The sequence below is a fragment of the Staurois parvus genome, unplaced genomic scaffold (genome assembly GCF_062004578.1).
Source record: "Staurois parvus isolate SC_StPar_1 unplaced genomic scaffold, SC_StPar_1.0 ptg000610l, whole genome shotgun sequence".
Taxonomy (NCBI): Eukaryota; Metazoa; Chordata; class Amphibia; order Anura; family Ranidae; genus Staurois; species Staurois parvus.
This window is the reverse complement of record NW_028318406.1, coordinates 1,583,178-1,598,556: the sequence shown is the minus strand read 5'-3', so window position 1 is coordinate 1,598,556 and position 15,379 is coordinate 1,583,178. Positions and strand designations below refer to the sequence as shown.

Genomic DNA, 15,379 nt, shown 5'->3' with positions numbered 1-15,379 from the left:
CTAGCAGGTGTAGTAGAGTAATAGAAATCCAACAGACCCAACAGTCATGACATGCATGCTGCTGATTCTGTGTAATTGAATCACTAATTGAAAGGGGCATGTTCAAAATAATAGCAGTGTGGAGTTCTATTAGTGAGGTTCTTACATTCCCTGAAAAACAGGTGGCAATTATTGCCCTTATTTAAGGAAGGAAGGCAGCAAAAGTTGTACATGCTGGTTACACTGCATTTCTCTCTGAAATTCTGAGGAAAATGGGTTGTTCCAGACATTGTTCAGAAGAACAGCGTACCTTGATTAAAAAAATGATTGGAGAGGGGAAAACATATAAAGAAGTGCAGGAAATGATAGGCTGCTCAGCTAAAATGATCACAAATGCTTTAAAATGGCAACCAAAACCTGAAAGACGTGGAAGAAAGCGAAAAACTACCATTCGAATGGATAGAAGAAAGGCCAAAATGGCAAGGACTCAGCCAACAATCAGCTCCAGGAAGATCAAAGAAGGTGTAAAGTTCCCTGTGAGTACTGTTACAATTAGAAGACGCCTATGTGAAGCCAAGCTATCTGCAAGAAGCCCCCGCAAAGTCCCACTGTTGAAAAAAAAACACATGTGCTGAAGAGGTTACAATTTGCCAAAGAGCACATTGACTGGCCTAAAGAGAAATGGCGCAACATTTTGTGGACTGATGAAAGTAAGATTGTTCTTTTTGGATCTAGTGGCTGGAGACAGTTTGTCAGACGACCCCCAAACACTGAATTCCAGCCACAGTACACTGTGAAGACAGTGAAGCATGGTGGTCCAAGCATCATGATATGGGGATGTTTCTCATACTACGGTGTTGGGCCTATTTATCGGATACCAGGGATCATGGATCAGTTTGAATACATCAGAATACTTGAAGAGGTCATGCTGCCTTATGCTGAAGAGGAAATGCCCTTGAAATGGGAGTTCCAACAAGACAACGACCCCAAACACACCAGTAAACATGCAACATCTTGGTTCCAGACCAACAAGATTGACGTTATGGAGTGGCCAGCCCAATCCCCGGATCTTAATCCAATAGAAAACTTGTGGGGTGACATAAAAAAAAATGCAGTTTCTGAGGCAAAACCAAGAAATAGAGAAGAACTGTGGAATGTAGTCCAATCATCCTGGGCTGGAATACCTGTTCACAGGTGCCAGAAGTTGGTTGACTCCATGCAACACAGATGTACAGCAGTTCTCAGAAACAGTGGTTATACAACTAAATATTCATTAAGTGATTCAAAGGAAAGCAAAATCTTCAAACATTTTTCAGTTTATATAGTGAATGTTTGAGTTTGTAAAGAAGAATACAAACACTGCTATTTTTTTGAACAGTCTAATATTCACTTTTTTTCAATTTTTTTTAGAGGAACAACACAAATTTGATATACTTTTCTTCATGTTTTGATTTGGAATAGAATGTGTAGTGTTCCCAATGCATTTGTGTGTATGGAAATAAAAGCTATTAGAAGGATTTTGAGCTTTATTCACTTTTTTTTTTAAACACACTGCTATTATTTTGAACACAACTGTATGTAAGGGTTTACAACCACTTTAAGATGATTGAGGCACAGAGTCTAAGAAGACACATTATAAAGGGACATGCTTTGTTCATATTTCATGTCTAACTTTTACAACCGGTTTAAGCTTGAAAAATGTGAGTGCACATGAAAGTTTAATTTAGGGCCCAGTCACATCATGGTACATTGTGGCACACTGCATATCCCTTGCCAAATAGTAAGTGGGTTTCAAAGCAGAAAAAAAAAAGCTTCTACTGTATTATTTTCACTATATTGAACCACACATGTGTTCTGGTGCTTTGTAGTGCACTGTAGCACAGATGTGTTCTGCAGTTGCTTTGCATTGTGCATGGTGTATAGCCATCTACAAATAGCCTTCTACCATAAATCTCCACAATGTGGTAAAGAAAATGGGCCTTGAAAACAAATGCTGCAATAACGGCTGAAATGATAAACTTCATGAAAATACTCTATCCTTTACCTTTAAGCTTCTTGTAAATTGCATACAGTAGGGACATATTTATAAAGCAGTGAAAGTGAAATTCACCGAACCTTCATTGCAGGTCAATCACAGTAAAACACATGCAATTCTTCTGCAGTGAATGTTTGATCTATCATTCACGGTTTTAAAAATATCCCCGATTTTCCTCCAGCCTCTCTCTGGTGCCCTTCTGCTACCTGGGAAGATTGGTGCTTTGCTCTAAACAACTCAGGATATTAGAGGAATTTATTATACAGGATTTATATAGCGCCAACATTTTGCTCCGCGCTTTACAATATAACGGGAGAAAATACAGCAACAATATAATACAAGAGGGTCCTGCTCCTTGGAGCTTACAATCTATGAAAAGACTGTAGTGATTTAAGTGTCATTAAACCCACATTACAAAAAGCTGTCAGTACATGCTGTATTACATGCTGTTCGCACTCACTCAGTCACTATGGGATTCATTTTCTGTATTCTGCAAAAAACCTGGTTGATCCTGCTGTTCTATATCTCTCACTTCTGTCCATGTCCCCAGTGCAGTTGGGGATTTTGCAGAGCTGTGTTGGCAGCTAGTGCACATGCTCAGTTTTCAGTGAGTTTCTATGCTGAGCATTTCCTCCCCATCACATCTGAGCAGCCCATGTGACTATAAAGTCACACATATGGGCGTATGCACAATGGTAAATGACAGCCTACTCCCTCCTCCTCCTCCTCCATGCCCACTAACCAGCTAAACACAATGAGGGTCGGATATTACATATGGAGGCTTCAGCTCCCTGCAATTCTAAGACACAGCCTGTGACTAGCAAACACCTACCCACACCATGTTATTGCCAAAGAGAATAAAGATTTGATTTCAAATACATTTTTGTATGATGATTTAAACAGTTTATTGATAATTACCTATTTTTACTCTGTATCCCAAAGGCTATTGTTTTTATCAATTGTGAACATGTGACCAACAGCAGAGGACTAGAAATTCCTACTGTCCCTGCATACAAGTTGGGAAATAAGTGGGTCCTGTGACATCTATACATCGAATAGGATAAAAGGTACTTAGTTTTTTTTTTTTTTAAACAATTACAGTGTCAACATCCACACAGAAAAAGGGACAATGTAAATTTAGCAGTGCCTGTTTAGTATCACTTCAAACAGTAACGTGGTGTATATTTTTACCTGGAAATATCCAATTTTTTGACCGAAGGCTTCTCTTGTGTGCAGATAGGGGAATGCATGATCCAAAACAGCCTGCATGATGCTAGATGATTACAGATAAAAAAAAAAAAAATCTTCTAAGGCCACAAAATCTATTGTATTCACAGTATAATATATCTTCTGTGCATGATTCTGCTATCAAAAGTATTTTGAAGCAAACTCAATAGAATTAAGGGATTCCTTATGTGTCATATGATTTGCTATTTAAAACAGTACAAATAATGCAGCCAGGATACAGATTGATACACAGATACCATAAGACTTTGTTACTATTATAATGTATAACAAAATCAGGGAATATATTAACAGGATATTCCAGCCCCTGCCACCAGTATAATGTGCTGCCAATACAAACATGGAGCCATCAACACCCGTCTAAGATGGACACCAATATACAGCCTATTAGCCTTACCCTAGTGGGCCTGCACTGAGAACGACCCTCTCAAGATCCAACCCACTCATCAACACGTAGACTCCCTTTCCAATGTGTCCAAGCATGTTCTTTTCTGAAAGAAAATAACCGAAATTAAAAAGGTAGTGTTTGAAATACCCATCAGTTTCTGCTATCTTTCAAGGATTTCCACACAAAGATCTGTCCACCTGGGTCACCTCTACGCACCTACCACACTTGCACTCTCCATTCTGCTCACTTATTTAATTCTATGGAGAATGCAGTGGGATGACTTTACAAAGGCTGTAGTGGAAAGCAGGGCCAAAAACTCCAAAAGCCGTACATGTTATTATATTCTATTTTGTAGCACTCGCAATTACCGTATTTTCTAGACTAGCTTATATCAAACATTTTAATAACATGATCATAGGAAACATATCAAAAATGTAGTTATATCAAAAGGTAGTCATCTACCAATGTATCAAACTATATTATAGATTTAGTTATTAGGAATTGCAGCATGATTGTAATCTGGCCTTGCTGTACTAGACCCTTGGATCAATTCCCCACCAGGGAAAGTAGCTGGGTGCCATCGATATGCCAGCTCTGTTTGTGCAGGTTTCTTTGGATGCCCAAGTTTCCTACAGCAGTCTAGAAACATGCTGGTAGGTCATTGCCACTGAAACAATTTGGCCTTCGTGTGTAGGTGTGTGGTAGGGACTGTCCCCGTAGGGAAAACCACTGATGTAGTTGGTTTAGTTTTCTTTAAAGTCTGAGTAAAACGTTGCCACAAAAATACAGGTAATAAATCCTATGAACACTAATAGGAGGACATCTGCTTTACTTGCACCTCAACTGCTCTATTTCTACTCTTTGTTCTTCTAAAACACTCCACATTAGGGACATCCACTCTGAGCTCTCTCTTAAAAAGGAGAAGTATGTGGGTTCTGAAAAAACATTCATACTCGCCTCTATGGCTGCAGCTATCTCCTGCTAATTCTAAAGACCGAGAATCCAGCAATTACATGACCCCGATCTCTCAGTTCTCAGTCTTCTCTGAGCAGAGAACAGTAACGGTCAGTCACCTCTCTGCCCCTCCAGTGCTCACTGGAGCACTGGGCTGGGGAGGAGGCAGAAGCAGCTGGCTTATGCTCTCAGCAGCGTGCTCAGAAGCTGACCCAGCTACCGATTAGGCATCTAGGTGAATTCTGACCTTGTCAGGATGCTTCTAGAGCAGGGGTGTCAAACTGGCAACCCTCAAGCTGTTGCCAAACTGCAAGTCCCATGAGGCTTTGCAAGGTTGACAGTTACAAACCTGACTCCCAAAAACAGAGGCGTGATGGGACTTGAAGGTTCGAAATAGATGAAGGGCCGCCAGTTTGACACTCCTTTTCTAGAGCCTGGAGCAGATCTATGATGTCAGCTGACAGCGTAGCTAGCCCACTGTCAGCTGATTCTAGGTCACAGGAGTGCAAACGTGAGGGCCAAAGTAAGTGCGCTTTTAAGCTCTTAACTTACCTAAAACTTGTTTTATACATTAACCACTTGCCTACCTGGCACTTTTACCATCTTCCTGCCTAGGCCTATTTTCAGCTTTCATTGCTGTTGCACTTTGAATGAAAATTGTGCAATCATGCAACATTATACCCATATGAAATTTTTATAATTTTTTCCACTCAAATAGAGCTTTCTTTTGGTGGTATTTTTACCTGGGGTTTTTATTTTTTGCACTGCAAAACAAAAAAAAAAGAGCAAAAAAAGAGCAAAAAAAAGTTCTGCGTTTCTATTATAATGCGATAGGCACTGACAGGCAGCACTGATGGGCACCGATGAGGCAGCACTGATAGGTGGCGCTGATGAGGCGGCACTGATATGCAGTATTAATTGGCACTGATGGGCAGCACTGACTAGCGGCACCGACTGGAGACTGACGGGCGACACTGCTGGACACTGATTATTAGTGCAGATCTCCACTGTCACATTTGCCAGTTATCAGCTGCACTTTACTCACGCTTTCACAGCAACGGTATTTACATTGTGATCTGCTGTGTCAATGAACATGGCTGATCATGTGGTAAAAGGCTGCTGTGATTGGCCGTTTACCTCACCACGTGATCAGCTTTGTTCGTAGGACTCAGAGATCACCGGCAGCACCGGGTGCGCGCAGCTGGGGCGCGTTCTGGGAGGACGTCCATGGATGCCCTCCCAGAACTGGACAACAGCGCTGTAGCGGTCTTTCAGCTATAGCATGGTTGGGAAGCAGTTAAGGCTCCGTGAATACTGGCTTTAAAGAAAAACAAAAAAAACCAACACCACATTCCCAGTGATCTTGGCATAAAAAACCCTACTTTTGAGCCTTCAGGATCGTTTAGCATTTGTTTCTGCCAGAAAAATACTCTCAAAAAAACAAAAAGACGTTTTTTTTTTCGTTTTAATTTGCCTCTAAAGGCTGAGCTTAAGAAAAATCACCTCTAGACTAACTAATGTGCATGGACACATAGGGTAACATTAGTTACTCCTACAGGCAAAACGCTAAATTCCTCTAGAAGCAGGGTTTTGTAAGCCAGTGTGCATGGAGCCTTAGTTGGACATGTTTTTTAAGATTATATGGCCCAGTTTACACTTGCAGACTAATGCTGCAGTTTAATGCATGTGAAATTGCTTACAAAAAGTACAATAAAATCGACATGGAAGCTGGAAGCCGGTCTGATTAATTTCTAAGCAGCAAAGATGGGAAAGGTGCATATGGGCAGGGCAATATACAAAGCAATTGAAAAGTTCCTGTTCTTAGAAAACAGATCCCCCTCTTAAAAGTTGTCAGCAGAACAGATGCCCCATTGAATAGATTTTCCTCCCCATCTCCTGTCCTGGTGGCAGCTGTAATAGTCTGTATGTCCTATCAGTTTCTCTGCCAGTGACAATGGTTACCAGGAAAAACAAAAGGAGTGCCTCTAAGAGGCTCCTTTATAATGGAGATTGCCAATCTGCTCTCCATTATACTCAGCACCGATACACACGTCATGGCACCAACAAAGTTCCCTTTCTGATTAAAGTGTTTTTTTTACCTTAATGCATTCCCTGCATTAAGGTATAAAAAACACTCCACTACCTGTCCCCCCCCCCCCTTACTCCTACCCCACTTACCTGTCTCCGCTTACCGATCCAGTGCTATCCCTGCTGTATCACCGCTCTCCTCTCTTCCTGGTCTCACAGGAGACCCAGGCACCAGTGGGAGCCACAGCATGCTGACGGTGCACTCATAGGTAATAGGATTGGATGAGTGCCAGCAAGGGACTCCAGAAGAGAAGGTAAGTGACCACTGCACCATTACACAGAGCAGGCAAGTATAACATCTTTTTATTAAAAAAGAAAGGTTTAAAATGCTATATATATTTAGCGGGTAAAATAAGTATTGAACACGTCACCATTTTTCTAGGTAAATATATTTCTAAAGGTGCTATTGACATCAAAATTGTCACCACGTCAGTAACAGTTCATGCATACAAAGAAACCAAAACAAGAAAGTTCAGAAATTAAAGTTATGTGTAATAAAATGGAATGATACTGGGAAAATGTATTGAACACATGAAGAAAGAGAGGTGCAAAAAGGCATGGAAAGCCAAGACACCCCAAATCTAAATAATTAAAATAATTAGAAAGCAATCCTGCCCCTTGTCATTGCAAATTAATATCAGCTGGTTCAGTCTCAACTGATGGCCTTTAAAAAGGTGTCTCATTACCAAGGTGTAACACAAGAAACATCTCATGTTGGGTAAAAGCAAAGAGCTCTCCCACGACCTTCTCAACCTTATTGTTGCAAAACATACTGATGGCATTGACTACAGAAGGATTTCTAAACTTCTGAATGTTCCAGTGAGTACTGTTGGGGCCACAATCCAGAAGTGGAAAGAACAATTTCAGCATAAACCACCTACGACCAGGTTTCTCCTCGCAAGATTTCTTACAGGGGAGTGAAAAAGTTCAGAAGAGTTGTCCAATAGCCAAGGACCACTTGTGGAGAGCTTCAGAAAGACCAGGAATTAGCAGGTACAATTGTTTCAAAGAAAATAAAAAGGTATTGCACTCAACCGCCATGGCCTGTATGCACAGCTCACAACACAAGACTCCATTGCTGAAGAAAGAGCATGTTGGAGCTCATTTAAATTTTACTGCACAACATTTAGACAAGCATGTAAAATCCTGGGAGAATATAGTCAGGTCATACGAGACCAAAATTTAACTCCTTGGATGCCATAATACACACCATGTTTGGAGGTCAAATGGCACTGCACAGTACCACAAAAACACTATACCAACAGTGAAGTTTGGAGGTGAGAACATCATGGTGTGGGGCCGTTTTTCAGCATACGGTACTGGCAAACTTCATGTCATTGAAGGAAGGATGAATGCAAAAATGTACCAAGACATTCTTGATACAAATCTGTTGCCATCTACCAGGATGATGAAGATGAAACGAGAATGGGCATTTCAGCAAGATAACGATCCCAAACACAAAACCAAGAAAATTCTCAATGGATTTCAAAAAAAGAAAATAAAGCTGCTAAAATGGCCCAGCCAATCACCTGACATGAATCCAATATAAAATCTATGGAAAGAACTAAAGATCAGAGTTCACGGAAGAGGATCACGGAACCTTCAAGATGTGCAGACTGTTTGTGTGGAAGAATGGGCCAAATCACAACTGAGCAATGCATGCGGCTAGTTTCTCCATACAGGAGGAATCTTGAAGTTGTCATTCCCAAAAAAGGATTTGGTATGAAGTATTAAATACATTTCAGTTAGCATGTTCAATACTTTTCCCTTTGTCATTCCTATTTATTACACATCATTTCTGAACTTATTTATTTTGGTTTCTTTGTATGTATGGATTGCATGGGTTGTTACCGATATGTGGTGAATATTTTATGTCAATAGCACCTTTAGAAATATATTTACTGAGAAAAATGGTGACGTGTTCAATACTTACTTTACCCGCTATATCCTTTATAATCACTTTAATGGAGCAGAGATAGATGAGTGTACTGCGGCCATACCAATGCTCTTTGAAAAATGTCTCTAATAAGCAAGAAAAAAGTCAAAAATAAAAAACAAAGGTTCCCTGGTAGAAATAATATTTTCAGAGTTCAACTGGTAGGAAACTAAAATAGTTTTGGCATTTAAGTGTTTGTGTTTTTTAAAAAATGTTGCAAATACAAAAAATACCTGTCAGGAATCCAAGGAGCTCTTAACTTCCTGTAGTGAGCTAGCAAGGCTGCCTCTGCTGCACTGAAATCTCAAGCAGTACCCGAGTTCTCCACTTCTGGTTTTTAGAAAACCTCCCCTTATTCATCGATGCATTTTTGCGTCTAAAAAAAACTTCTCTCCTCAAACTTCCCTCTTCCCCTTGCTCTGCCCAGAAAATAAAATAACTGAAGCTTGATACACAAAAGAAAATGTTTCAAAATCAACCACTAGAAATACGCCCTGCATATGCTCAGCTCAGATGTAAATTGCATGCTTAGGAGTGCACTTACCCCTGGTTCACATATCCGCGTTCCTGGTGGCCATGGTTTACACGGGCACGAGAGCCCATTCATCTGAATGGACTCCCATGCCTCGAGACACACAGGGAAGAAGTCCCTGCACGTCTTCTGAAAACGCAGCCCGCATGGGAACCTCAGTTCCCAGTATGGTTGCGATTTCCAGTGAAGGCGGTGTGCCATTAGAACTAATGGCACCCGCCCGCAGGTCCACATTCCTCTGTGCAGATCTGCAGCGGCACCACCAGCACAGATGCGAACCTAGGCTAAAGGTTTGTCAGATCAGCAGGTTGTTTTTTTTTTTTTACTTGCAGCATGGGGAAAGACGTATGAATTGCACAGATTGCTGGAATAGTTTTCTTTTTTTTTTTATTATTTTGCCCAGAGATACACGATAAATGACCATGTACGAGTGGCTTAGCTCTTCATCCAGCATGAAAGTAATACTTTAAATCCCCTGCCATTTAGAACACTGCATATATTCAGAGATTCCTTTGGTCAACTCACCTGGAATCTTGCAGTCCTCAAACACCAGCTCACAAGTGTTTGACCCTCTCATGCCTAGTTTGTCAAGTTTCTGGGCTGTGCTAAATCCTGGAGTGTCCTACAAAGAAATCAAAGAAATTAAACTTGTGGTGAGCAAATACCGGGTCTTCAACTGCTAACTTTCTTCCGATAAGCGGATCAGCCTGACGGAAAACTGATATATATATTTTTTTTTAATTTTAACCACTTGAGCTCCAGAAGGTTTTGCCCCTTTCACGACCAGTACATATTTTTGCCATTCAGCGCTGTGCTACTTCAAAGTATAACTAAAAGCAAAACTCTAAAAAGGACTTTTTTTTGTATATTTATTACAGTATATTGTTCCATGATTTATTTTCCATAATTCCATCACCATTAATTATATGCTTATACATACTATTGTATGCACCATCTACCTCGTTACTCCATCTCAGAGTGTACGAAGTATCCTGAATGAGGAAAGACAAAACAGAGGGCGCACAGGCCTAGTGCATTACCATAAAAAATGTTTAATAAAAAATAAAGTATGTGTTCTACTCACAAACGACAATATAGTCAAGGCACATCTGAGGAAGAGGCAAGTCCTTGAAACGCGTCAGCCTTTTGGATGTCTAAACTCCCTATTGCGGACTGTTACTCAGTGCGGTGTTGACCCAGCTGTTCTTTATGATGTGCCTTGACTATATTGTCGTTTGTGAGTACAACACATACTTTATTTTTTATTAAACATTTTTTATGGTAATGCACTAGGCCTGTGCGCCCTCTCTTTGTTCTTTCCTCATTCAGTATATTTGGATTCCCCCGGTCCATTTGAGGGCAGCAAGGTGTGCATGTTCCAGGACATTCTTAATGTAGTTGTAGCCTGCATCGAGTCCATCCCCAAGCGCACGAGCATTTGTGTTTGTGGTTCTTTGTGCTAAGTATCCTACTTGCCTGCTTTTTACTAAATATCTGTTTGTTCCTTCTCTCTGCTTTGCAGGTCTCAGCCATGAATCATTGATTGGAACTGGCTGAAAAAATCCTGCTGTGTCCAGTTACAGTGAGAGTCGTCCGTGGGGTGTGTGCCCGGAACCTGGAAGCCACTGCTGACATACAAGTATGTGATTGTGCCTGTATGAGCCGGCGGCCACAATAAAATGCAGGTGGCCAGCCGGGTGGCAAGTAGTTAAAAGGAGAGGTCAGCAATGGCAGCCTTCATATTATTATCACAACAGGTTTCCTTCAGGAAATACACAGACACACAAGGAATCCTGTAGACCTCCAGGGATTACTAAAAGATTATGGTACACTATGCTAGTAGGCAGGCTGAGAGAAGAAAAAAGGGGAAAACCTACCTTTTCCACAATGAAAGCAGTGATGCCGTGTGAGGCTGGTTTAACATTGCTGTCTGTCTTGGCATAGACGATCACCACATCTGCATCAGGCCCATTAGTAATCCAGAATTTGTTGCCATTAAGGATATAAGAGTCACCTAACAAAATACAGAAATATATCTGAAAATGTATTTCCACTAAAGAACCAATTCATCAACAATAGTTTTTTTTTTTACCAACATTCAAAATGTCGGGCCATTCAGTAAAGACATTTGTGTTTGCAGCTTTCTGAAAAATATTTCACAAGTGGCTAAAAGCACTGAAATCCAGATGCAGCCAAAACATTTCTTTTATTAAGAATAGAATGACGAGTTAGAGCCTCGGTCAGGCTTTAAACACCAAGTGGGATTTCCTCCTAGACTAGGTACACACCCATGGAGGTTGCAGTCGATGCGTTATTCCAGTGTATTTTTTTTGGGGCAGTTTGTTGTTTTTGATGCATGTTGCGTTTTTAGAATGTGGTAATATTGCTAGGGGAAGTTGTATGTTGTCATGTAGGAAATGCACCAAAAATGCACGTACAAGCATTTTTAATGTGTTTTTCGTGCATTTCCATTGAAGTTCATGAAACCCAAAAAGCAATCTGCTTTAAGGAAAAGTCCCTTACCCTTTCCAAAAAATGCACCAATTGAAATTGCACAGATGTGGACGTGACCCATAGGAAATCATGTTAAATGGACTGTAGTGCTTATTAAAATGGACTTTAGTTTCTGCAAATCTCAAAATGCACTGCAAAACGCATACACGTGAACCTAGCCTAAACATTCCAGTTTGACATGACGTTAGAGGAAATCTCCCCACCATGGAGGCAGCCATCAATATACAAGAGGCTTTAACTCTTCGCCAACCCTATTAGAAAAATAGCCCTTATTGCCAACTTTGTTCCTGTTGGGGAGATTTGCCCCACATACTTATCTGACATCCATAAATAGTTTTAATTAGCTCTATGTTGAATGTAAAGTTGCGGTGAAACATTTTAAATTTGTTAGCACAAATATTGGAATTTACATTTTTGATTCCTTTTTACTGTATTATTTGTGACCCAATAAACAATAACAACTATTATATATTTTAACACACCAGATGCAGCGGTGTAAAGCCCGCCACCACTGGACTCTAGAGCAGTGAGACCTGTTCTCTGGAGTCACGAATCACGCTTCTCTGTCTGGTAATCCGATGGACATGTCTGGGTTTGTTGGTTGCCAGGAGAACGGTACTTGCCTGACTGTATTGTGCCAAGTGTAAAGTTTGGTGGAGGGGGGGGGGGGGGGGGATTATAGTGTGGATTATGGTGTGGGGTTGTTTTTCAGGGGTTGGACTTGGCCCCTTAGTTCCAGTAAAGAGAACTCTTAAGGGGTCAGCATACAAAGACATTTTGTACAATTTCATGTTCCCAACTTTGTGGGAGCAGTTTTGGGATGGCCCCTTCCTGTTCCAACATGACTGCGCACCAGCGCACAAAGCAAGGTCCATAAAGACATGGATCAGTGAATTTGGGGTGGAGGTACTTGACTGGCCTGCATAGAATCCTGACCTCAACCCGATAGAACACCTTTAGGATGAATTAGAGCGGAGACTGTATGCCAGGCCTTCTCGTCCGACATCATTGCCTGACCTCACAAATGCTCTTCTGGAAGAATGGTCACACATTCCCATAGACACTCCTAAACCTTGTGGACAGCCTTCCCAGAAGAGTTGAAGCGGTTATAGCTGCAAAGGGTGGGCCAACACAACACACACACAGTGTGTGAAATCTACATTTCAAATCCAAATCTCATAAACCCATATTTTCTTCACAATAGGAAACATATTAAATGTTTAAAATTGATGGCAGCAATAGGTCTCAAAAAAGTTGGGACAGGGCAACAAAAAGCTTGCAAAGTACGTGGTACTAACAAAGAAGAGCTAGAGGAACATTTTGCAACTACTTAGGTTAATTGGCAATAGGTCAGTGACATGACTGGGTATAAAAAGGGCATCTTAGAGAGAGTCAAAGTGTCTCAGAAGTAAAGATGTGAAAATCTGTATCTAAATATTGTTGAACAATTGTCACTACAAAGGCTGCAAGTGCGCCAGTGCCCTCTGCTGCAAAATATGTATCTGATTTACCCTTGGCCTTAGCGGCTTCTGAGCCATCAGGCATGTTTGATTCTGAGTCGCTCCAGTCCTTGGCAGATGAGCCTATTTTGAAGTATTCACAGTTTTCTGTTATTTCTCACAAATTAGGAGACCATTTTGGTTCTTATTAATGCTGTGCACACCACTGCTGTTTCCAGTCTTTAAGAACCCATAAGGCTGCAAAGACCTTCCCTCCGGTTTCAGCTCTTTGGTGGGCTACAATACCCTTGTAAAAGGGCTGAACCACAGATTTAAAGATAACGAAAACGTTAATGATCTATAGTGAAACCAACCTTTCTTCTCTGCCTTCAACTTCATGGACACCACATCAGAACCAGAATTGGGCTCACTCATGGCAAGTGCTCCTATATGTTCTCCACTGATTAGCTGTTGATAAAGCATCAGTGGTTGAGAGGAAAACCAGCAACTAAAACACATAAGATTTGGCATGCACAATTACTAGAGGACAATACATTGTAATTAAGATTGGAATATTCACTAAAGAGTTCACTATACATATACTCCATCAATACAATTAATTATAGTTTGTACTCCGCAGACAGACAGTGGTAGAACTTCGCTTAATAAGCTTCCATGCACACTAACAGCTCCAATATCACTAGAAGAAAAAATGCTGGATAAAAATCCAGTGATTGACAGCAGCGGCGCGGGTAGGGCACGCGCTCGCCCCCTACCCGGAAATGCAAAAATCACATACATACACACACATGTGATTTTGTGCACCCATGCCGCCCTGTAGCAGTACTTCTGCTATAGGGTGGGCGGGAAGCGGTTAACAATGGAGGAGTCCTCAACTGTCAGTGGGGTTCCCTGCTGACAGCTGAATGTAAACAAAACAATTGCTGGCAATGAAAACTTCTCTTGGGGTCAAGTATGGATTTTGAGGGGAACTCCCCTCCCCTCCAAAATCCATAGCAGACACTTATTAGAGCATGCAGCCTGGCAGGCCTGGAACCAGTGGGGGGTCCAAACCCCCCAGCCCTACCAGGTCCTGAAATAAATCCAGCGTCAATCATAATGAACACCTCTGCCATCGACCTGAAAGCAGAAAAACTAACAAAAGAATGATGAATCATCCATTATTAAGGATACGTCGGATGGCTTTCGGCCAGCTACTTAACGCTGTACTTCCCTGCCCTTTAAGAGGTTTCCGATGCCGATAGGCGGGGTCTATGATCATGTGACCGCTGTGATTGAATGTCACAGTGGTCACATGATTGGAAAGCTCCTGATCGCCGGGAGCTATGCTGGGAGCATGGTTTATTTACATTTGGGTATGCAAATATGCGGCCTCTGGGCATCAAGACCCAGCTGCCGAAAGGTCGCAAATTGCTCCCAAAAATTCAAAAAAACATTTTTTTTCTGCTTCTAGAAGCCTACAATAATGTGCAAGGACACATAAGATAACACTATTTGCTTTTTGGGGAGAAAAATAAGAAAAAAAAACCAAACAAAAAAAAAACCAAACACACACACTCAAAGAAGTGTAAAGATAAGCTAGTGTGCATGGAGCCTAAGGCTGATAATGGATACCATGGGCAAAGCATCCAATTCTTGTTGTCTGTACAATGGTTTGCTCATGCAGTTCAAATATACTGTTATTTTCTTTCTTCTCTCAAGAAGGACACACACATAAAATCGTGGATCAATGATCACGAACTCCTTTCAGCTACATCTGTGACCCAGGTACCAACCATTCAGCTTTCCCCTACTATTAAGATGCTATAGTAAAACTGCAACATCATATTTCAGTGTCCTATGAAAAGGCAACCACACTGTACTGTGTGATGTAGAAGAGGTTTGAAAATCCATGGAATGAAATAGAAGGAACATTATGTACTGCAGCAGGTAAAGCCAATAGGTGTAAAATGATGCTTCTTTACAGTATGTTTACCAGTGACAGGTTTGCTTATATAATTTAAAGACCAGGTCATATTGGGTATTATTTAGATCATACCTTAGGAAGATATTTTTCTTTTTGGGCTTCACTCCCATTTCTCACCAGTTGGTTTATACAGAGGTTGGAGTGGGCACCATAACTTAGACCGATGGCTCCAGATACACGCGAGATTTCCTCCATTACCAAGACATGTTCCATGTAACCCATGCCAGATCCTCCATATTCAGCTGAAAAAAGATTGAAACCATGTTATATTAGGATAGAAGG

The 15,379-nt window shown here is 41.1% G+C and overlaps 1 protein-coding gene across 1 annotated transcript in view; it reads right to left on the bottom strand.

Moving 5' to 3' along the window:
* The window catches only part of IVD (isovaleryl-CoA dehydrogenase), a 44,899-nt gene that overhangs the window by 17,601 nt on the left and 11,919 nt on the right, over positions 1–15,379 (bottom strand). Inside the window, exons 4-9 of the mRNA XM_089693036.1 lie at positions 15,170–15,339; positions 13,485–13,578; positions 11,035–11,171; positions 9,683–9,779; positions 3,657–3,750; positions 3,206–3,287 (exon numbers count right to left, since the gene is read on the bottom strand). Of these exons, the coding sequence (XP_089549162.1) occupies positions 3,206–3,287; positions 3,657–3,750; positions 9,683–9,779; positions 11,035–11,171; positions 13,485–13,578; positions 15,170–15,339 (674 nt within the window). The remainder of the gene's footprint in view (positions 1–3,205; positions 3,288–3,656; positions 3,751–9,682; positions 9,780–11,034; positions 11,172–13,484; positions 13,579–15,169; positions 15,340–15,379) is intronic.